Genomic DNA, 22,366 nt, shown 5'->3' on the forward strand with positions numbered 1-22,366 from the left:
GAGCGTTTTTTTTATTAAATATAGAAATATAGAGAGCTTTTAATTATATGATATCAAGTGGATTCATGGTACTGTGTTGTTGAGTTGGAATGCAGGAGTGAGATTGATACATAAATGGGAATCCAAGTTGTGGCAAACACGATATCTGTGAGAAATCAGAAAGCCAAGAGTGTGATGAAGACACTAATGTGACACCCCAATTTGTGAGCTTTACCACACAACTGACCACATTTTCTTCTTACAGTCACAACCACATCATTCAGAATTTTTCACACCTATCTCTTTCTTTTTTTATTTTTCTCTATACTTGCTCGACTCTTTTATAAGTTACTTTTAACATATTTTAAAGTTTAATTTTTTATTGGAAGAGAGGCTCATCATATTTAGTACTTGATCTTATTTCAAACAAGATTAATTCTCTATCTTCTAACATAACAGTTTTTTTATAAAAAAAATTTAAACCATCAACTTTATTTAAGGAATGTACATGGAGTCCCTCTTATACACCAACCACCCACTCACTCTTTTAAATAAACGGCTCAAATAAATCAAAACGCATCCATATGACATTGATGCTTCTGTTTCTCCCAATTTTGAGCTTTTTTTTTTTTTGGGTCTCTCCAGCTTTCACCTTTCAAACAATATCAGTTGTGGTCCCCACTGATACATACATCCACAACGTCATTATGCAATATGTCACGTGCATTTTTCAATTTTTTCTTTTCAAAAAATTCAAGTGAGTTTAGTCTCAGAATTCATGAGGGTCCTAGTATATCTCCAATCAGCTCAAAAAGTGTCTACAAACGTATTTATAAATTGCCCACTAATAATGTTCTTACATCAGCAGCTGATTTGATTTCATGATCTTGTGAGTTATAAGCAAAATCTTTACCAATTGGGTCAATATTTGTTGGTCATATATAAAGTTTAAACCGTATATCTTTCACTAAATCCAGTAACCATTATGCCCTTAGCTAGGATGTAATTTTATTGATTAAAATTGACACGAGAGAGATTATATTATATGCATATAATTATTTTACTTTTTTTTAAAAAAAGTCAAATTTGATTAAAACCATGAAAAGATACAACAAAAAAACTTGGACCTAGCTAAATTATAGTGCAAGATTAGAAATATAGAGGCCCAAGCAGATACAAACAGACAAAAAAAAACTAATAATAAGATGCCTCAACTAAAAAACCTTATTAATTATAATCTTAATTAAGGATATTTTTGAAAAAAGTCACATAATTATACCTTAAAAGATTTAAAATACTTTATATTTTTGAATAAAGGGAGTAGTTCATAAACTATGCATCTTCTTATAAATTAATCATAATACTTGCTCGAGGCTAGAAAGATAATTTGCTATAATGGGAGGACACTGCCAAGGGGTACCTCATCAAAAGGATTCTTAATTAGATGATTAATAGGTTAATTATACTAATTATATATTCTTTATGCATCGTGACACGAATTAAGCTAGAGAGGTGAGGCTGTTAGTACTGTTTCAAATTAAAGCATCATTGACAAGCCATGGGAGATTGGTAATTAATTAAGGTGACGTTTTTAATTTTTTTAACAATGGGTTTACATTTTTAACTAATGCATTTGAATTTAAATTTTAAATTTAAAAACTCAATTTTTAAATTCATATATTTAAAATTATTTATTTAGATGGTGAAAAAAATTGTGAAGGAATTAGAAAATAGATGATTTGAGATTTGAAGTGAAAATAGAAATTAAAATGATAAACTTACCTCTTTTTTTAATAGGAAAAAAAGAACAAGGGATAAAAAGAAAAAAGAGTTGAAAGCCAAAGAGACATTAGACCTCATTAGTGAAAATATGAAGAGAATAACATAGTTGGAATAATTGAAATTTCAAATAATTGAGATATATAAAAAATTTAAAATTATAAAAGAATTACAATATAAGAGAGGACTTGAATTTGGATCAAATCCTAATTTGTATATTTTTATATATAATTCAAATGAGATATTTTACTTAAATTCAAATTCAAATTAATCCAAATACAATGTATGCTAAAAACATTATATTAGTATATTAGAGGCTTAGAGTGAACATACATTTGAATCCTAATAATATAAATCTTTAGGGCCATAGCTAGCCTCGTTAGTTTTGACCTAGCCAACCCTTTATTTCCCAAGCAACCTTTAAAGTTAAAACCTTATCACCAGACCTCTCTCTATATATAGTGTTATGTATAGCCAATAATTAATTAGGGGCGTTCAAAGTATAGGAAGCTGTCTTTCACAAACTTGCTAAAAAATATATCTACAATGTAAGAGAGGTCCAGAGGAATCTGTTAATTTCTGGAAACAATAACAAATATGAACAAAGTTTAATTCATGTACCGGAAGAGTAAAAATAGTAAATGATGGGAAGTCATGTATGTTTTATACATTGTACCAACAGTCCTCTGGCTAGATGCTTTGTGCTACATTCTTAAAGTTTTTGTGGACTTTAGCAGAATTAGTGCCCTCATTTTCTCTTTATTTATTATATATTATTTTTTAATTGCTCATTTGTATTCTTTTATTGAAGGCAATTTTGTTTAAGACACATTTAGACACTAAATGTGGGCATCTCTTTTAGTGGGGATTTGAATTTTAGCTTGCTATATTATGAAATATTACCCCCTTCCACTAAAACCAACCTCTATTAGTTATTTATTATATACATTATTATTATATGATGTTGATTAATTATCATAATAAGTTTTTAGCATAAATTAAAGTTTGTTAATGATATTCCATCCCTTCACTACTGTCAAATGAAATGCATGCTGTATTTAAGTCCCCAACACATTTCTTTTTATAAAAAAAAAAAAGTTTTGGTGAATTAGAATTCAAGACTCACCAAAGCAATCATATGGCACCAAGATTAAAGAGCGTTTATATGAATGTACTTACAAATCGTGCATCAATAAAATCTTCACATTAATAATGAGATTTGATTTCAAAATCTTATAAGTATGAGCTAAGTCATTACAAATTTGGACCATATGATTCGTCAAGTACCCATCACGGCATCAACCAATCTTTCACGGCATCACCAATCTAAGTGCACTCTTAAGTGTGTGATTCGTCCATAATTTTCGTTCATGAAATGGAATATAACAAAACCTTTCAGCTTTCCAGTTAATTACTTTCATGATATTCACACAAAAAGATTAATATAAAATAGCAGTTGAAGAATTATTTGAGAGAATCTAAACCCATAGCTAGCTAGCCAACTTTGGAACAAAAAAGAAATTCACAAACAAATACTTCCCCCATTAAAAAATATAAGGTATTTTTAACTATTTATTTTTATTTAATAGGATGTTTTACTCTAAATAAATATAAGTGATTTATTCAATAATAGAGACACTTAAAAAAAGAGTAATGATTTATCTCAATATAGGACACTTTGAATGGAGGGAGTATTAATCCAATTGTAAGAATTTGACTTATGTCCTATGAAAGTGTTAATTTATGTACATATACAGGCTTGTTTGTATAAAATTAAACATAAATGATTTTAAAATATTTTAGAGATTTTATAAAAAGATATTTATTTTATAAATTTTTTATAAAAACATATATTATTTTATTTTTAATTTAAATTATAAAAATTTATTATTATTTAATTATTTTTAATTTTTATGATATTTTTGCTTTTTTATTGCATTCTTTCTCATCCATCGTAGCAGATTATTTTCAAAAAATCTTCAAAGTAGCATATCCTAGAATTGGAACTCAATGTTCTAAATTAAGTTAATTCAATTTTCTCCATTTATTAGATAATTTGTATGTCCTTTTACAATCACGATTAATTTTTACTATGTTTATTTAATGGACCTTGACTTCACGGCCATGTTGTCATGGGCTTATAACTTAGCCCGACTAGAAAGTGCGGAAAACACCCAAAAAAAAAAAAACAAAAAAAACGTTCATTTTGCAATAAACAATGTGTTAAAACAAAATGAACACAAATGTGGTGTGGAGAATGAGAACATGAGTTCAGATTTTTTTTTTTAACTCGGTATAATTTGAATTGGAAAACAAGTTTAGTTGAAATATTAATTTTCCCGAAGCTGTAATTTTAGTTATTTTATAATCAGGAAAGTGATTTGAAACTTTTAATTATAACTAATTAAAGAAATATTGATCATTTACTTTATTTTCTAAAGAAGTTTAGCTCCTTTCTCGTCTAGATCATTTTTTGTGTCCTAATTTAGTGAGACCAATGTTATCACTCTAATTACATCAAAATTTTAATTAAAAAAAAAATCGAACTTTCCACCACTAAACATGACTTGGGCATTGCTTCGTCCAATAACTTATATTTTAATTAAATGATTAAAAATAAAATTACTTTAATTATCAATAAATAAGGATTATCAATTTAAATAGAGATAACAAGACTCAAATTAACTGAGATAAATAGACCATGCCTAACGCTTACGTTGTCAGATTTTAAAATTCGACACATATAGGCCATATTAATGTTATAAGATCCGGGCTTTCAATTTGTTTAGGGTTTCTCAGCCTTCACCTCCAAAAATTTATATTTGTTGCTCTTTTTCAAGTACACAAATATGTCTTCTTGCTTCTTTAAATTCAAATAGGAAAAATTAAAAATAAAAATCCATAATATCGATCGACAGTCTGAAACTCATCCATCATTCTAACTACACACACACACACACACACACACACACACACAAGACGATGATATTTCATTAGTATTTTTCTCTTGTGTTGAATAGCAACGCGGATATAGTTAAGTGACCAAAATCATATAATAAAAGATGCCGACATGAGAATATTATTGAGAATGATTGAAACATGCAGAATGAAAGGTATTATTATTTAACTTCTAATATATTCCTCTGAGAGGAGGGTTAGCATAAATTCTATGAAAGGTACACACTACTTTAATAATTTCCATTACGATCGAGTGTCTGCCAAGCTAAGAATATCACAATTCTGGATACTACACGCTTCCTTTACGAGAAACTAGGCATAATATTTTCATACGCAAACTTCAAAATATAATTTTAAAAAAATATCTACCTATCTATCCATCTATATAGACACACACACACCCGCTTGCGATCAGATAATCAATCTGGTTTCATAACTAAATCTACTTGCTGTCAGTGTAAAAGAGAGATCAAGAGAGAGAATGGAACATGTGATAAAAGAAAAGGTAGTGAACATGTTGAATGCTTGCGAAGGTCGTATACACGAAGAGATGGGCAAGCTTGGAGCAGATATGAGTTCAAAGTATGGGATATCTCCGAGCACTGCAATATCACTGATCCTAGGCTGCGTTTGCCTGTACATGTTGGGGAAGCGTCTCTGGGAGCCGAAGCCGAAGCCGACGCCCTTTTTTCAAAGGTCCCAGTCATTGGCAAACATATATGGGGGTGATTTTGCATTGAGGAGACTTGAAGACTATAACATAGCTAAGGCCATACCCTACGCTGTTGAACGCAGTGATCTTGTTTTGAAGGGTCTGCTTGAGGAAGAACATCTTGACTTGAAGAAGCTCCAGGTTTGTTCCAATATTACTTTATTAATTAATTATTAATTAGTTGATAATGGTACTGATTAATTAATTGATGTGATGAAATTGTGAATGGAAGAGTGTGACGGCAAGGCTGGAGATGGCAGGAAAGGAAGACGAAGGAGTGAGGTTACTGAAAGAAGCAAAAGAAAAGAATATTCAATTGGAAAAATCTCATCACGCTTACGAGATTGACATGTTGCTTGTCGAATTGCTCATCTACTTGGTAATTAAATATATTCCATAAATTTCCAAGCACGAATATTTTCAATTTCATTTTTTTAATTTCTCAATTGACTCATCATGCATATGACGAGAACTTGTTTTGCAGGGAAACTATGAGGAAGCCCAGAAATGTGAATGCCTAAAACATCAAAAAATGATGACATTTGATGCTCGACGTCCACTCTTCAAGGTACTTCTTCAATTCCATTATCTTCAAAAATTGTTTATATATATATATATATATATATTACGAGATTTTGCATTTATCGTTTATCAAACTCGGCCCCATATAACAAGGTTGTACGCTCACATGTAAACAAATGTGATCACTTGATGTAATCTGAGATAAAAAATTTTTGATAAAAATATTAAGTGTTAATGACATATATGTTTGATTCAATTAAAGGGTAAATCATGAATTATAAAAAAATTGTACGTCTTAATTTGGTTTAAGAAAAAGTGTCTTAAGCATATATAATTTTAATGAAGTAGCTAAAATAAAATAAAAGACTTGAATTTTTAATTTGAGATAATTTTACATAACTCTTTTTTTTTTAACTTTTCAGCATAAATATGTTATATATAGTTTCATGGTTTGGTGGATTACATAAAAGAATGCATAAATGTTTTTATAACTTAAATTGTTCCACTAATAACTTTGTAGCCTAGTGACATGTACATTTTTTCTGCAAGTGGAAGGTTGTGGGTTTAATCTTTCTCAAGGTTTTAATGCCTACCCTTCTAATTCAAGAAAAACTTAAATTGTTTCTCTTTTTGTCCTTATAATTAGATGCAACAAGTAAAATTAAGAATAAAACAGACAATAATTTCTTGAAATTAGCTCACTCCTTTTTTAGATATTAACATTATTTTTCTCACTCTTTTCTTTTCTTTTTTCATTTTAATTCTCAATTCTCATGTACTCTCGGTTTTTTAGATGCATGCATGCATGCGTCCTATTTTGACAAAATCATTCATGCAGTCAAAGAGAGGTGGTGATATGATAAAAACATGGGCTTAATTATAAGAGTGTGCACATGACTGTGTTCATTACATTGATTTTTATTCATCTCCCACCATTATAATATTAATTATGATATTATTAAGACAAAAATTAAAAAATTATTGTGATGTTATGTGCTTTCAATTGAATAACACATTTTTACTGAGATGTAAAATTTGATTTAAAATTAAACACTTTATAAATAAGGGGGGAGTATAGAATAAAAATTTTAATCGATCAAACTTTTTTTTTTTTTACATTAATGAAACAATTTGATTTGTTTCTTAGACTCCGCATGTAAATAAAATTTTTATTTATTTATTTATTTGAATTTATGTTGGGTTTTGTGATTTGAAAAATTGGCAGGCAATTATATATGGAATGCGGAATAATTGGGAAAAGGCTGCCAATTTTTGGACAAAATTCGTTGATCTGAGGCAAGCCATTATGACGTGGTGGGGCTTGACCAACTTGTGCCTGGAATTGAAGATTTCGCTGAATTCAAAGAGAAAGTCGAACATCTTCAAAATGAAATTAAGAAAAAGGAAAAAACTTCAGGAATCAAACATACTGTATTTAAAAAGGGTTAGGGCAAACACACACGTACCATTTGGAACAACATATATATGTAAATACGTACCATATATCCATTTCAATAATTTTAATGTATTTATCTTTATTTATTCAGGATAATAAAATTTTCAGTCCTTCAAATTTATCTCAAGTATTAATTTAGTTTCTAAAATTTAATCTTTCTCAATCAATTCTTTAAAATTCTTAAATCATACACAACTAGTCCTTTTAATTTGAAGGAGATCACGTTATAAGGACTCTAATTATGTATGGTTATGAAATTTTGGGAACTTGATTGATAAATATTAAATTTCATATATCAAATTGATGACTGGTGTAAATATATATGACCGATCTATTTTATATTCAGTATCCTTTTTGACAATTCGTTTTCCATTTAGTAATTTACCGGTTGAAATATTTATAATATTCTATTTAATTTCATCGAACTTTGTAAAATCATTGTTAATATGAAATTTAAAAAGCTTACACTAACCAATTGTTAATTTTGAATCAATAAATCACTATATATATTATTCAATATCCATACAAGCACATGGAAGAGAACTAGATCAGTTGGCTCCGTCACTCATGCGTTGCATGGAACTAATAATTATATCGTTGTAATTAAGGAAACTAACAGTAAATTTAAAAAAAAAGCCATATATTCAACAATCACGTACGAAAACTAGATTTTTCTACTTGAATGATCAGGACGGCCATTTTTTTTGAAATTGTAATATTTAAGTATTACATTTTTAAAATATCAGAAATAAAAATTATTTTTATTTTATACATTTTTATAAAATAATAAATTGCTTTTTGTAAAAATTACATATAAAAAAATAAACGGCTGAAATCTGTTGACGACTGTGTGTGTAAGCTAGCTAGCTTCCACCTCTTTTGAACAAACATGAGGAGCATTTCTTTCATTAAAAAAAAAAAAAAAACTAAATTGTTGGAAAAGACGGAATGAAGAGGTAGAAAACTAGGGGGGGGGGGGGAACAGCAAGAGGCCATTAATCAAGAGAAATTATAAGTTAAGAGTGAATTGTGCACATTTTTATTCATTTTTCATGTGGGAGTTTATATAGAATAAGCATATCACATGTCTTAATAAATACCAAAATCAATGTATATAATAAATACAATAAATGCTACATGTCAATGTGATCACATTAATTAAAAATACTACACTCAACTTACCATATGTATGAATCACAAGGTTAAAAAAGAGTGATTTTTGAAGATAGTAATGACTAAATGATTACGCCTAAATTGTCCAACACCTAAATCAAAAAATGTTCAAACACAGACCATTAATATTATATATATATATATATAATATTCCAACTTTTGTGTTGGGTTCTCATATTCCACCTTCACATTTTTATATGGGAAAATCGTATATGAAATATATTATTTTCAAATAAGAGCATTAATAATGAGCCATCATTCAGGGAAAGAACAAGTTCCTATTTTCAACTTTTGCGTTAACAATCAATTCCTTAATATTGGTCCTTTGGTGAATAACATTGCGATTTTCTCTTTTTATATTTATTGTCAGGGGCAGAGCAAAGATTTAAGAATAAGGGGGGCTAATATTAAAAAATATATATACTATAAAGTTTTCATAAATTTTAGGGGGACTGAAAGTATGTAACACCTATATAATACAAAAAAAAAAAAATTGAGGGGGTCACGGCCCCTACTGGTTCCCCCTCCATCACTTTTTATTGTTTATCAAGTACTGTGTATTATTCTTTCAAAATGTGAATATATTTGTTACAACTATTGTCCTTATATAGAGCAATTACATGTGGGCTTCTATACTTGAATAGCTAGAACCTCAGCGGATACATAATACTATTAACATATATTTTGATATTCTCCCCACTCAAGAAAGAAAAAAAAAGTCTAGAACTGCAAAGGCTGAGTAAAACACGCAGGATTTGGAAGTACACGCATCTTATCATACAAATAGAAAAATAACACAACAAGAAGAGGCTTTGTGAGAGCATTATCGACTTGTTTAGTACTTGGGACATAGTTGACTTTAACTAAACCAGCTGCAACCTTCTCACGAATGAAATGAACATCAAGTTCTACATTTTTAGTTTTGGCATGCAAAATAGGGTTTGCCACAAGAGAGATGGCATTGGTGTTATCACACTAGATTGATGGCACACTAGAAACAGGAAAATGGAGTTCTCGTAACAGTGTAATAAGCCACATTACTTTAGTTACTAAGTCTGCGACACTCCTATATTCGACCTTTGTAGAAGATTGAGAAATGACTTGCTGTTTTCGTGATAACCAAAGAACAGGATTAGCACCAAGATAGATGCAAATACCACTTATAGAGCACCTATTCTCATAATCATTATCCTAATCAGCATCAGCAAATCCTTGAATAGCAAGAGTACCAGCAAATTTGATGAGGAGACTGTAGTGAATAGTGCCACTGAGATATTGAAGAATACGCTTAACACACTTCTAATGAATGACTCGAGGTTGATGCATGAATTGACTAAGACTGTTAATCGAGAACGCAATTTCAAGTCTGGTGTGACAGACATATTGCAATGCCCCCATCGTGCTACGATATTGAGTAGGGTCATCAAGAAAAGCAAAATCAATTGTGGTTGCAACTTCATTTGAAGAGTCATCATCAGCCAAATCAATTTCAAGAGGTTGAGAGGAGTCATCATTCTTGCAAAAATGCTAAACAAGTTGAACCTTAGTGGCCATTGGAGTAACACATGGCTTCACAGTAAGCATTTGAGTTTGAGTCAACAGATCAATGATGTGTTTTCATTGGCTTAAGTGAAAACCAGCCCCTGACTAAGTGAAGACAATACCTAGGAAATGAGATACCTTACCTAAATCCTTTAGAGAGAAGAGACAACTTATGTCTGTGATGAGAAGTTGAAGTTTAGTGGAGTCACTACCCGTAAGCAAAAGATCATCAACATATACAACCAGATAAGCAATAGATGCATCAATCTTACATGTAAAAACACATGCATCAACATGAGAAGCAACAAAGCCGAGAGAACAGAGAGCATCCTTAAGCTTGTGAAACCAAGCCCAAGGGGCTTGTTTCAAGCTATAGAGAGAATGAATAAGACAACAAACCAGCTTAATACCATGAGGGCCTGATTGTTCAAAACTTAGTGGCTGGTCTGTGAATACTTCTTCTTCAAGATCACCGTTAAGAAAAGCATTATTAAAGTCAAGTTGATGCACAGGCCAAGAATTTGTTACTGCAAGGGAAAGAAGAACACGTACAGTCAAACCCTTAACAACTGGACTAAACGTGTCATTGTAGTCAGCACTTGGTTCCTGAGAGTAGCCTTTAGCTACTAAACAAGCTTTGAATTTAGTAGGAGATTTGTGCTGAAACAACCATTTGCAACCTCAACGAATACATAATACTGTTAACATATATTCTGATACAGTAATCTAAAACTCATATTCTTTCATTCTAACTAGAAAAAAAAATGATCATGATTATTCCTTTGTTTTCTCATGCGAGAAGTAATAACGCGGATATTATGTAAACAAAATCTTAATAAAATTGCCGACAAAAGAATATAAGATTGAAGGTATCATCACTTAACTTCATATTTCTTTGAAAGGAGGGTTAGGATCAATTCTCTGAAAGATATACTTGCTTCCATTACGAGAGAGATAAAGTATTAATTCTTGACTCTGAATATTTGTTCTTCTTTACCTATCAGCAGAGCAAAGAATATATATCTCAGAATCATTCTACATTTCTATATCCATAGGATTTCCTTACGAGAAACTACAAATTAACAATCATTTTATCTTAATTAACTAAGTTACGTTCTTCTTCTTGTCGGTGTAAGAAACAGACCGATAGAGAGACAGAGAGAGAGAATGTTGGAGTTGATAAAAGAAAAGGTGGTGATCATGTTGAATGCATGTGAAGGTCGTGTATACAAAGAGATGGCCAAGTTTGGAGCAGATATGAGTTCAAAGTATGGGATATCTCCGAGCACTGCAATATCACTGATCCTGGGCTTCGTTTGCTTGTACATGTTGGGGAGGCGTCTCTGGGAGCCGAAGCCGAAGTCGAAGCCGAAGCCCAAGCCCGTTCTTGAAAGGTCCAAGTCATTGGCAAACATATATGGGGGTGATTTTGCACTGAGGAGACTTGAAGACCATAACATAGCCAAGGCCATACCCTACGTTTTCGAACGCAGTGATCTTGTTTTGAAGGGTCTGCTTGAGGAAGAACATCTTGACTTGAAGAAGCTCCAGGTTTGTCCCAATATTACTTTATTAATTAATTATTAATGAGTTGATAATGGTACTGAGGAATTAATTAATGTGATGAAATTGTGAATGGAAGAGCGTGATGGCAAGGCTGGAGATGGCAGGAAAGGAAGAAGAAGGAGTGAAGTTACTGAAAGAAGCAAAAGAAAAGAATATTCAATTGGAAAAATCTCATCACGTTTACGAGATTGACATGTTGCTTGTCGAAATGCTCATCTACTTGGTATGTCTATTATTTTGTTTCAATTTTATTTTATTTTTCCATAATATTTCTTTATTCACTGATCTCATCTGACTACTCTTGCTACAGGGAAAACATGATGAAGCCAAGAGTTGTGAATGCTTGAAACATCAAGAAATGATGCTACTTGATGCTCGACGTCCACTCTTTAAGGTACTTCACCCTCATTCTTTATGAAAAAATCGCCCTAAAGGACCTCTATAGCAATTTTTTTTTTGAAAGAAAAAACTTAATGATTCTAAGATTACACCACAAGATGAAAGGATTAATGCATACATACATATAAGTTTGAGTGTGAAACGACAAAAATACTTTGCTTTTTTTTTTCTTCCTAAAAAAAGGTCAAGTCAACTCAACACCAACCATCAATCAACTAATTTGGTAATTGGTAAAGGTTATCAAAGGAGGGTTTAAACCTATATATTACCCTTTGGCTGCATAAAATTTTCGCGGCCACTAAAACACTAATCCTATTTAAATATATTTGACAAAAATAAATATATATAGTAACCCAATCTTTTAAATCACTTTCATGTTATAATATAAGGATGACTTGTTATGATTGTTATTTTAGTAACTTTGCTTGTTAATATGATTGAGCTGCAAACTGAGGGGATTGAAAATTCATGTATTTTACCCATTATATTTCTAGCTATATCTAATTGAGTTAGGTTTGAGTATTGTTAGGCATAATTGGGGGTAGTTTTTCTAAAGTTTTTTTTTTTTTTGCATTCACACGGACAAAAACTCAGGACCTCATTCTTAAGCAATCACGCTCCATTTTACTATGGCAAATGCTTGTTGGTTACTTGAAATAGCCACCATTCTTTTGAAATTTTTTTAATGTATTTAATAACATTAATAATATTTAGAAAAATTTCTTAGAATGAAAACAGTGAAAAAAGTTATTTAATTTTGTGGGTTAATGTTGTGAATATTGGAAAACAATGGACAGGCAATTATATATGGAATGAGGGAAGATTGGATAACAGCTGAAAGTTTTTGGAGGAAATTCGAAGATATGAGGGAAGACATCATGAAAATGGTGGGGCAGGAAGGTCCTTGTCCTGAAATTAAAGGTTTCGAAAACTTCAAAGAGGAAATCCAGCATCTTCATAATCAAATTGATCATAAGTCTCAGCGCAGTGATCTTATTTTGAAGCGTCTGCTTCAGGATCAACATCCTGACTTGAACAAGCTCCTGGTTTGTCACCATTTATATTAGTTATTACTTCATTCAATATTTTTTCACTTTTTCACCAATGAAAGACCTTTAAAAGAATTTAACATCTGATAAGTATTTCTAACAAGTATTGTGAATATATTATTTTAACAAGTATCCAATCTATGTAGATTATATTAATTTTTCTGACAGTTAGTTGATAAGAAGATGATCTCAAAAACAATTAAAAAAAGGATCAATAAAATTTTCTTAGTCTTTTTTATGTAAATTTTTAAAGTCATTTTCTGATTAACTAATGGTTAAAGTTAACTTTTGTTAATTGTAAGGGTTAGATTGGACCATTTTCATAATTTGAAAAGTAATATTGTATCAAAAATAAGTTTGAGGCATTAGAAACTCTTGAATCTATAATTTAAGAGTCAATTTGCTCTTTTATTTAGTGGTGGTAGTGGTGATATATTTTGATGATTTGAAATTGTGATGTGTGAATGGAAGAGTGTGATAACAAGGCCGGACATGGCTGGATCAATGGGAGATGAAGGAGTGAAGTTACTAAGGGAGGCAGCCGAAAGGAGAAGAGCTGAGGCTCGCAAATCTTTTGACGTTAACGATATTGAAATGTTACTTGTCGAGTTGCTAATCTATCAGGTACGTACAAATATTTCGAATTCATATTTCATTTTTTTTATACTTAAATTTCTTTATTGCATTCTTTAATTAATTTATATCTCATCTGCTGTTGCAGGGAAAACCTGATGAAGCCTTGAAATGTCAATGCTTGAATCCAGAAAATGCACTTGACGCTCGACGTCCACTCTTCAAGGTATTATTATTAATTCAACTCTATATATATTTTTAGTACTGTCATAATTAACATACTTAAAAACATTTATTTATTTATTTATTCTGAGACTTATGTTAATTGGGTTTTGTGATTGGGAGAATTGATAGGCAGTGATATATGGAATGCGGAATGAGTGGGGAAAGGCGGAAAGATTTTGGAATGAATTCGTAAATGTGAAAGGAAAATCTATGGCAAACGTGGGACTGGACGGCCTTTTCCATGAAATTACTGATTTCCAAGTGTTCAAAGAAAAAGTCCAACATCTTCGGAATCAAATCACCAACAAAATTCCTTCAACATAATACTATGATGTCGCAGTATATGGTGAAGCAAATATTTGTTATTCTATATCATATCCATTTCAATGTTTTTCTATTTATTTATTGTAATAAAAATACATTACTCTGTTTTACATTCATTTTTTTATAGTTTGTTTTTTATTCAGTACTTTACTGGTGGGAATATTTATTATAATATTGTCATTGATTTCATCGCATTTTTTTTCCTGATTTTTAATATTAAATTAACTAGTTTGTTGACCTACTATATGTTAGTGTGAGACCAATTTTGTACAATTGTTAAATTTGAATCAATACATACATATACTAATACACAAATTTGAATCAATTTGATCTTGATTTTAAAATTTTGTATTTTACTGGCCGATCTAGATAAATGAAAAAATATAGTATTCTCCCCTTTTGAATGAATTATCTATAGCGATTTATATTTTTCATAAAAAGATTATCATCATGCACACAATTAAACAAGATTTTTTATATTTGAATCTGGATGGATCAAATACGTTTAAAAATATTTTAATATTTAATTAATATTTTTCCAACAAACTCAATGACAACAATTATTTTTTTATTTTGTAGAAAATTTTAAAATAAATTACATATACAAAATTTAAAGGAATTAATTTGCTGAAGGCTCAACGTAACTCTATCTTCTTGGTGATAGTGTATGCCCTTGTCGCTCCACCATCATGTTAAGTCATAATGTAAATGAATGACCGCACAAGTATTTGGATTAATCAGCTAAGGATGGATCCCTTTTAACTAGATATCCCTTTAAGCCATTCACAAACTGCCGAATCGATTATTCTCTCATAAACGTAGACATTAGATCAAGAGAGGCGTCTCTTGGCGTAGATTAACTATTTTCTTTTGGTCTATTTAATCATAGGTCTCCTCCAATTTTGGACCTTGACTTCAAGCCCATACTTAATATTCCCTTCGTTTTTATATATATAAAAAAAACTGTATCATATAGTTTAAAAAGGTTAGTTAATCATGATAATTATGTTTAAAAATAAAAAATTAGACTAAAATGTCCTATGTTAATCAATATAAAAATATATTAATTATTTCTTATTAATGTAAATTATGAGGAGTGATTTAAAAAATTTGTAATAAATACTTATTAAAATATGTGATTTTACTTACATAAAAAATAAGTAAAAAGTAATAATTTCTCTTACAAATAGAAATTGAGTAATAAGCCTAAGTATAGAAATAAACTATGATGATGAAAATGACATAATTAATTAGTTGGATCTCATTCAACAAGTATCTCAATTACTATCATTAAATTTTATTAATAATTAAAAATTAGCATGATACATCTCATTCAAAAAATTCAAAATAACTGTCATGATCATAACAGTTTTCATGCATGTTTTCCTTTAAAAAATTTGAGATTTGATGCTTTTCAAATATTATATAACAAGATTTGTAATAAACATTTGATTAAATTAAATGATTATTATTGTACCACGTGGGACAGAGTGAGTTAATTTGTGCGCATCAGGATTCAAAGCCATAGAACTATCACTATAGACTTTTCTTTTTTCTTTTGGCCGAACTATAGACTTTTCAATAATATCAATTGTTTTCCACTAATGAATGGCAACTTGTATATGATATATATGCATATGTATATGTCTATATGAGCTAATTTTTTTAATAAATATATAATAAGAATGAAGCCAGAAGTGTCAACTTCACTCCGCGTATTTTTTTTAAAAGTTATCTTTCTTTCCCTTCTTAGTTGGATAAAGGATCAATTCTTGACAATGAATATTTGTTACGTTCTTCTTTAATTTACTTATTGGACAAGCTAAGAATATCAGATTCATCTTGCCTACAAGCTTCCTTTACGAGAAACCATGCCTACTTTAATTTATCATAACAAGGTTCACCTACCTACTATAAATTAAGTGTACCCATAAACTTCAAAATGTGATAATAAAAAAAAAACATCTCCACGTCATTACTTCTTCTCCTTCTTCTCCTTCTTCTTCTTCATCTTGAGGTTGAGAGAGAATGGAACAGCACCAGATTACCGAGAAGCTTCTAAACATTGTGAATGCTTATGAAGGTCGTGTGCACGAAGAGATGGCCAAATTTGGAGAATATTTAAGTTCAAAGTATGGGATATCTCCGAGCACAGGAATATTACTATTATCAGTATTCATTGGGTGCGTTTGCGCGTACATATTGTTGCTGGTGAAGCGACGTCGTCTGGTGGGAATATCAAAGGAAAGGCAAAGGCAAATTCTTCTAAGTTCCAAGTCATTAGCTGATCTGTACAGTGGCGATCTTGCATGCAGAAGACTGAACGATTATAAGAAAGCTATGGCCATTCCAGATGCTTTGGATCAGAGCGATCTTCTTTTGAAGGGTTTGCTTGAGGTTGATGAGCAACAGCTTGACTTGAAGAAGATTCAGGTTTGCCATACATGCATTCAATATATACATAGAAAAAGGAAAATGGAAAACAATAAATTAATAATAATGGTGTGTGTGATTTTTGAGAATTTGAAATTGTGAATGGAATTAGATGGTGGTGGAGAAGCTGGAGAAGGCTGGAAAAGATGAAGGATTGAGAATACTGGAATCAGCACACGTGAAGCATGCTGACAAATCTTATTACTTTTACGAGATTGAGATGACAATTGTCGAAATGCTTATCTACAAGGTACGTACCCCTTTAATTTCCCTTATGTTAATTTCTCATAAAGAAATTGAAGTTAAGGTTAGTCAAGTTCTGACCTTAATTTATTAAAAAAAACTTGTTAAATATATTATTATACGAATGTTATTTATAAATTTTTTCTATGTTGATTTACGTAAATATTTTTTTTCTTGCAATAGTTGTGGTGATATGTCTAATAAGTTTTTTTTTATTTTATAAATTAGTGAATTTTACTTACAAACTTTTGTTTTGATAATTGCAAGTCATGAAATGAGAAATACAAATGTTTAATTTTTAGACCAATTTATTAAGGGATCTTTGGTCCTTATTTTGTATTTTTTAAAAAAATTAGTCCTTATTTAAGTTTACTTCAATCTTTTCGTCCTCATTCTCCCAAAAAAATTATATATATATATATATATATAAAGAGTTGTATTCAAAAAGAAATTCTTAATTATAATTAAATTATGTGTATAATTGACGGGTTAGCCGAAGTATAAAATCAAAGACTTACATAATATTATTTTTGAAGAAGACGGCTTACACTAGTTTTATTTATATTAGCTATGTGCATGACAAATTCTATTTAATGTTTCAATTATTACTCAAGTTTTAATTTTCCTTAGAATATTCGTTGGGTCAAGTTTTAAACTTTTAACTGGAATAAACTGATGGTTAATTTGTATCAGAAATTTCTTTTTAAAACAAAAGAGTCCTTAATTTGTATTTTGAATTTTTTACAGATATATGAGGAGAAATTTTTAATTTCCCTTGCATCTGATGCCTGCAGGAAATTAATCCAGAAGTAGCTTTGATAGCTGAATGCTTGGACTATCAAGAAATTCAATTTGATGCTCGAGTTCCATTCTTCAAGGTATTTCAACAAGCCTTCTGTTCTTTCAAAAATCTATATACAATCACTAAATTATAATTATGTATTTATGTTCACTGCTCTGCATTGGACAAATTAAAACTCAACAATAATTACCATGTCATATTGTCTAGTACTTAACAATAACACAATTTCTTATAAAGTTTTATACTCCCTCTCATCATCATAATATAGGATACTATTAACCATTTCCTGAATATAAAAAAAGTCAAGTAAAGTCTTAATTTTTGTATTTCATTTAAAAATATAAGACATTTTTAATCAAATCTTACCCTAATAAAATAGTTACTTATTTTCAAACTAATACTATCTTTTTATATTTACCCTTATTTAACAAGTTGTTTCACTCTAAAATAAATATAAAGTAATTTATTTATTAGAAGTATTTTTTTTTTAAAAAGCAATGATTACACTTGAAACACTAAAAATGCCTTACATTTTTAAACATTCAACTTCTTAAAAAATGACTTGCATTTTTAAAGCGAGAGAATATATCTTTTTGTACCCTTATTAAAAATACTATATAAATTTCATAATAATGATGACAATTGAAATTCCAATGCATTATTGCATAATTAGGATATGGTTAGAAAAACAATTACAAAAACTACCTAATACCCTCTATTTTAATTTGACTAAACAAAATTTCTAGAAGATGTAGTAATATATAACACACATACACACACATTTTATATACACACACATACGTATACATATATACATGCATGTGACATTCAGTATAAAAGAAATTTTGTTTTACATGATAACATTAGGAATAGATAGTATTATTTGTAAGTTATGACAATGTAATAGAAAAAATAAACAGTGCACCTCATATTTAAGCTATATTATTTAGTTTAGTGATTTTAAAATTTTAAGATATATTCATGGTTTTTTATAAATATATATTTATAAAAATGATTTATTATTTAATTATATTAAAATTTTATAATACTTTTGTGTATCTCCATATTTTCATAACATTGTCTCTCATCTATCATATTATATTATTTTTAAAATTTACTCAAAATAATTAAAAATATATATTTTTAAATTTTGATTATTTTTAAAAGTTTAAATAAACATCATAAAATTTTACAAAATATTTTTCTTAGAAACAAGTGATTTTTTTCATTAAAACAAAAGCTTAGACAAACAGGTCATATAGATATAAGAATAAATTTATATACTTAACTTTATATATTTAAGATACTTGTTTTCAATTAAATCAGAACATATAAATTTTATATAAATTATTTATTCTACAATAAATTCTTGTCATTAACATTATTAATACATTAAAATTCTTGCCCCATATAAAATAAACTATATTATTTACAAGTGATAAATGATATGAATTATCCTTTGGACTTCATTTGAAATATAAAAATGATATTTGATTTTTTTTTCTTTTAGACAAACTTATGTTGAATTTTGGGATTGGAAAAATCGACAGGCAATTATATGTGGGAGACTGGGAAACTGGGAAGAAGCAGCGAGGCATTGGGATGAATTCGTGGACGTGAGGGGCGACCTCGCATCGATAGTCGGGGAGGGAATTCAGGCTGCACCAATTTCTGATTTTCAAACCTTCAAAGAAAGAGTCCAAAATCTGCAAAATGAAATCAGCAAGACACAACACTGAAACAGACATTCCAAAAAATAATAACAATAAAAGATCTCATTATATTGTTTGGAAGCCTACATCACATCCATTTAAATGCGTGTCCGGTTACTTTTTCAAATAAGGATATGTGTGTGTGTGTGTATATATATATATCTCTGTGTGTGTGTGACTCTGATTTGTATTTTTAGTTCTTTACAATTTGGTTCCATTTGATGCATATGGACCTCAATGATTTCGTTTATTGCTTCACTCATTATATTTTATAGGGTGAAATACCAAATTAACCTCTGAAGTATATGTCTTGACCCTAAACTTATTCAATGTGCAATGTTTTTTTGGTGAAATTTAAACTTTATCATTAATAAAAGTTAATTTTAATTATTAATTAATCAAAAAATAACCTCAAAAATTATCAAAAAAGGATCAATAAAATTTTTCTTTACTTTATTTTTTGAGTCATTGTTCATAATTTTTTTATCCTTTTTTATAATTTTTAAGTTTTTTTGGTGATTTATTTATTAACTTACAGCTAAAATAAACTTTTATTAATGGTAGAATCTAAATTGCATTGTTTTAAAAATTTAAAAGAAAACATTGCACATTTAATAAATTTAAAGTTTTAAACGTTCATATACCTATAATTTAAAAGTTAATTTATTCTTTTACCCTGTTATATATATATATATATATATATTTACTTAATGAGATGTTATAAAGGTGTGCTTTCTTTTTTTTAGATTTTATTCCTAACTCAACCCTTTTTAAAAGAAAGAGATATATATATACACACACACACATATATATCCATGTATACATACAACCATATCAACGTTAAGTTTAAACTTAGACTTTGAAAGAGACAGATTGCCCCATTAACAAGTATTTAATATTAGGAATAAAATACAAATGTACCATCAAAATTTTTCATAGGCATAGCTCATATTCTTAAATATTTTTTGGCGCAAGGTCCATCTGATGCTTTTCTAATTTGTTACAATGTCGTAACTGATCTAGACTTTGACCCTGATCTATCGTGTGGCACCCAGGAGGCACATGTTTTATGAAGTAGGAAAAAAAAACTAATACGTATGTGGCACCCAAATCATGCCTTTCCCCAAAGAGAAAAGGTCGATGAATGTATAGACCACTAAAATTTATAAAAAAATTATGTGATGAAAAAGAATGGTTCATTAAAAAAGTTTGAGAGTTGATTGTGCGTAGAGAAGGTGTTAGGCACCCTACGACACATATTCATAAAAATGATTACCCTAAGTTAATTATGTAAATTTAATTAACATTTTAATAATATCTTAATTGCCCTTTAATCATATGCAAAAATAGAAATTAAAATAAATGAAAACAAATTAAATTTATAAAGGAGGACTTGACCTAATATCAAAGCCTAGAGCTTACCTATCTTATGATGAGGATCAAAGTTCATGTAATCTGAAGTGTTGTTATTTAGATTTTTTTTAATTTTTATTAATTTATTTTATGAAGAGAATGTTATTTTGTGTTATATAATTATATTCATTTTAAAATAAAAAATAAGGAACAACCTTGGGTAAAAGGAAAATAACTAGTATTGAAACATACAATGATTTAGCATCACTCATAGTTCAATGATTGACACTCTAAATATGCATGATAATTTAGTATTACTCATAAAAAACTCTAAAAAAATTTTTTTTAAAGTGAGTTATCTATAAAGTAATTTAATTTTGAAATTTTCATACAAAATATGACACTCGTGATAACTTAGTGTCATTCACATTATCTCATTTAAAATTTTTAGGAACCACAGTAACTTAGTATCACTCATGACGTATCCTAAAATTTGCCAACAATTTTATTATTATTATTATTTTTACTTGCGATGACATAGTATCATTCACAATATCTTGTTTGATATTTTAAAGGATCCACATTGATTTAGAATCACTCATGACATAACCTAAAATATACTAAAATATTATTATTTTATTATTTTTAATAGCACACATGAGAGGGGAATTTAACTAGTATTGAAACTTACGGTGATTTAGTATCACTTATAATCCACTGGTTGACGCTCTAAATGCACACGGTGATTTAGTATCACTCATGGCAAATTCCAAAAGGATTTTTGAAATGAAATTCCTATAAAATAATTTAATTATGAACTTTTAGTGTAAAAATTGATACATGCGATAACTTAATGCCACTCATAGTATCTTATTTGATATTTTTAAGGATTTATGGTGATTTAATATCACTTATGGACTAGCTTCAAAGTATATCAATAAATCTTATTATTTTGAAGTAATATACAAGGAGGATTTTCTTGACATTTGACAATTGCGGTGATTTAGTATCATTCACAATACATCGAATATCACAATAATTTAATATCATTCATGGATCTCTCTTTGTTTTTTTTAAAGGTTTAGAAAAATGAGTTATCATTAAAACTCTTTTCTTTTCTTTTTTAAAATAAAAGTGAATGATTATCTAGTCTAAAATAAGAATCGATGCAAAAAAATTATTGACAAACTCATTTTGTCACATAATAAATTATCATCGAATAATCACCTTGATGACCCATACACTACATGCCTAAGCAAGATCTTATGAACTAAAGCAAAAAAAGGAATAGATAATGATGTAAAAAACTTTAAATTGTTGATAATTCCATCAAGCCAAAAGCAAATAATTATTATAAGTAAAGGAGCGCACAAATAAAAAAGCAAGGCAAAAATTATGAGTGATATCGATTGAAGGAATAAAAGGAATGCATTGTGCACAGGTAGAATATGATCAAATGAAGCATGACATCACCAAGACAGTGTATTACCTAAGAAAACATATGATGATCAATTTTTAAAATTTTTGTGCTGGAGTGACAAGGAATTCCGGGTGCTTTTTCACCTC

At 29.2% G+C, this 22,366-nt stretch overlaps 3 protein-coding genes across 4 annotated transcripts; all 3 read left to right on the forward strand.

Moving 5' to 3' along the window:
* The first annotated feature begins 5,127 nt into the window (after window positions 1-5,127).
* On the forward strand, window positions 5,128-7,527 carry LOC129287286 (uncharacterized). The gene is made up of 4 exons (XM_054923502.1): window positions 5,128-5,569; window positions 5,661-5,807; window positions 5,913-5,996; window positions 7,176-7,527. Exons 1-4 carry the CDS (start codon window positions 5,198-5,200, stop codon window positions 7,500-7,502), a joined length of 930 nt encoding a protein of 309 aa, XP_054779477.1. The 5' UTR covers window positions 5,128-5,197; the 3' UTR covers window positions 7,503-7,527.
* Window positions 7,528-11,205: 3,678 nt separating this feature from the next.
* Window positions 11,206-14,373, forward strand: LOC129287027 (uncharacterized). Of its 2 annotated transcripts, none has more exons than XM_054923165.1 (7): window positions 11,206-11,672; window positions 11,764-11,910; window positions 11,998-12,081; window positions 12,884-13,132; window positions 13,607-13,759; window positions 13,857-13,934; window positions 14,063-14,373. In XM_054923165.1, exons 1-7 carry the CDS (start codon window positions 11,289-11,291, stop codon window positions 14,255-14,257), a joined length of 1,290 nt encoding a protein of 429 aa, XP_054779140.1. In that variant the 5' UTR covers window positions 11,206-11,288; the 3' UTR covers window positions 14,258-14,373. The 2 variants fall into 2 exon arrangements, with proteins under 2 accessions (XP_054779140.1, XP_054779141.1); XM_054923166.1 differs by having other exon boundaries at window positions 14,054-14,192.
* Window positions 14,374-16,216: 1,843 nt separating this feature from the next.
* LOC129287282 (uncharacterized) lies at window positions 16,217-19,761 on the forward strand. The gene is made up of 4 exons (XM_054923496.1): window positions 16,217-16,690; window positions 16,803-16,940; window positions 17,728-17,811; window positions 19,286-19,761. Exons 1-4 carry the CDS (start codon window positions 16,286-16,288, stop codon window positions 19,472-19,474), a joined length of 816 nt encoding a protein of 271 aa, XP_054779471.1. The 5' UTR covers window positions 16,217-16,285; the 3' UTR covers window positions 19,475-19,761.
* The last annotated feature ends 2,605 nt before the right edge of the window (window positions 19,762-22,366 follow it).

Source organism: Prosopis cineraria, unplaced genomic scaffold (genome assembly GCF_029017545.1).
Source record: "Prosopis cineraria cultivar Desert tree isolate PC_DT_omini unplaced genomic scaffold, ASM2901754v1 PC11, whole genome shotgun sequence".
In the NCBI taxonomy this organism is placed as follows: Eukaryota; Viridiplantae; Streptophyta; class Magnoliopsida; order Fabales; family Fabaceae; genus Prosopis; species Prosopis cineraria.

What these genes read in the sequence shown, in the direction of transcription:
- LOC129287286 (XM_054923502.1), top strand. Translation starts at nt 5,198, where the DNA reads ATGGAACATGTGATAAAAGAAAAGGTAGTGAACATGTTGAATGCTTGC. An exon ending in TTGACTTGAAGAAGCTCCAG is followed by an intron (nt 5,570 to 5,660) that starts GTTTGTTCCAAT and finishes TGTGAATGGAAG; the next exon opens with AGTGTGACGGCAAGGCTGGA. An exon ending in CTCGACGTCCACTCTTCAAG is followed by an intron (nt 5,997 to 7,175) that starts GTACTTCTTCAA and finishes AAAAATTGGCAG; the next exon opens with GCAATTATATATGGAATGCG.
- LOC129287027 (XM_054923165.1), top strand. Translation starts at nt 11,289, where the DNA reads ATGTTGGAGTTGATAAAAGAAAAGGTGGTGATCATGTTGAATGCATGT. An exon ending in TTGACTTGAAGAAGCTCCAG is followed by an intron (nt 11,673 to 11,763) that starts GTTTGTCCCAAT and finishes TGTGAATGGAAG; the next exon opens with AGCGTGATGGCAAGGCTGGA. An exon ending in CTCGACGTCCACTCTTCAAG is followed by an intron (nt 13,935 to 14,062) that starts GTATTATTATTA and finishes GAGAATTGATAG; the next exon opens with GCAGTGATATATGGAATGCG.
- LOC129287282 (XM_054923496.1), top strand. Translation starts at nt 16,286, where the DNA reads ATGGAACAGCACCAGATTACCGAGAAGCTTCTAAACATTGTGAATGCT. An exon ending in TCGAAATGCTTATCTACAAG is followed by an intron (nt 16,941 to 17,727) that starts GTACGTACCCCT and finishes TGATGCCTGCAG; the next exon opens with GAAATTAATCCAGAAGTAGC. An exon ending in CTCGAGTTCCATTCTTCAAG is followed by an intron (nt 17,812 to 19,285) that starts GTATTTCAACAA and finishes AAAAATCGACAG; the next exon opens with GCAATTATATGTGGGAGACT.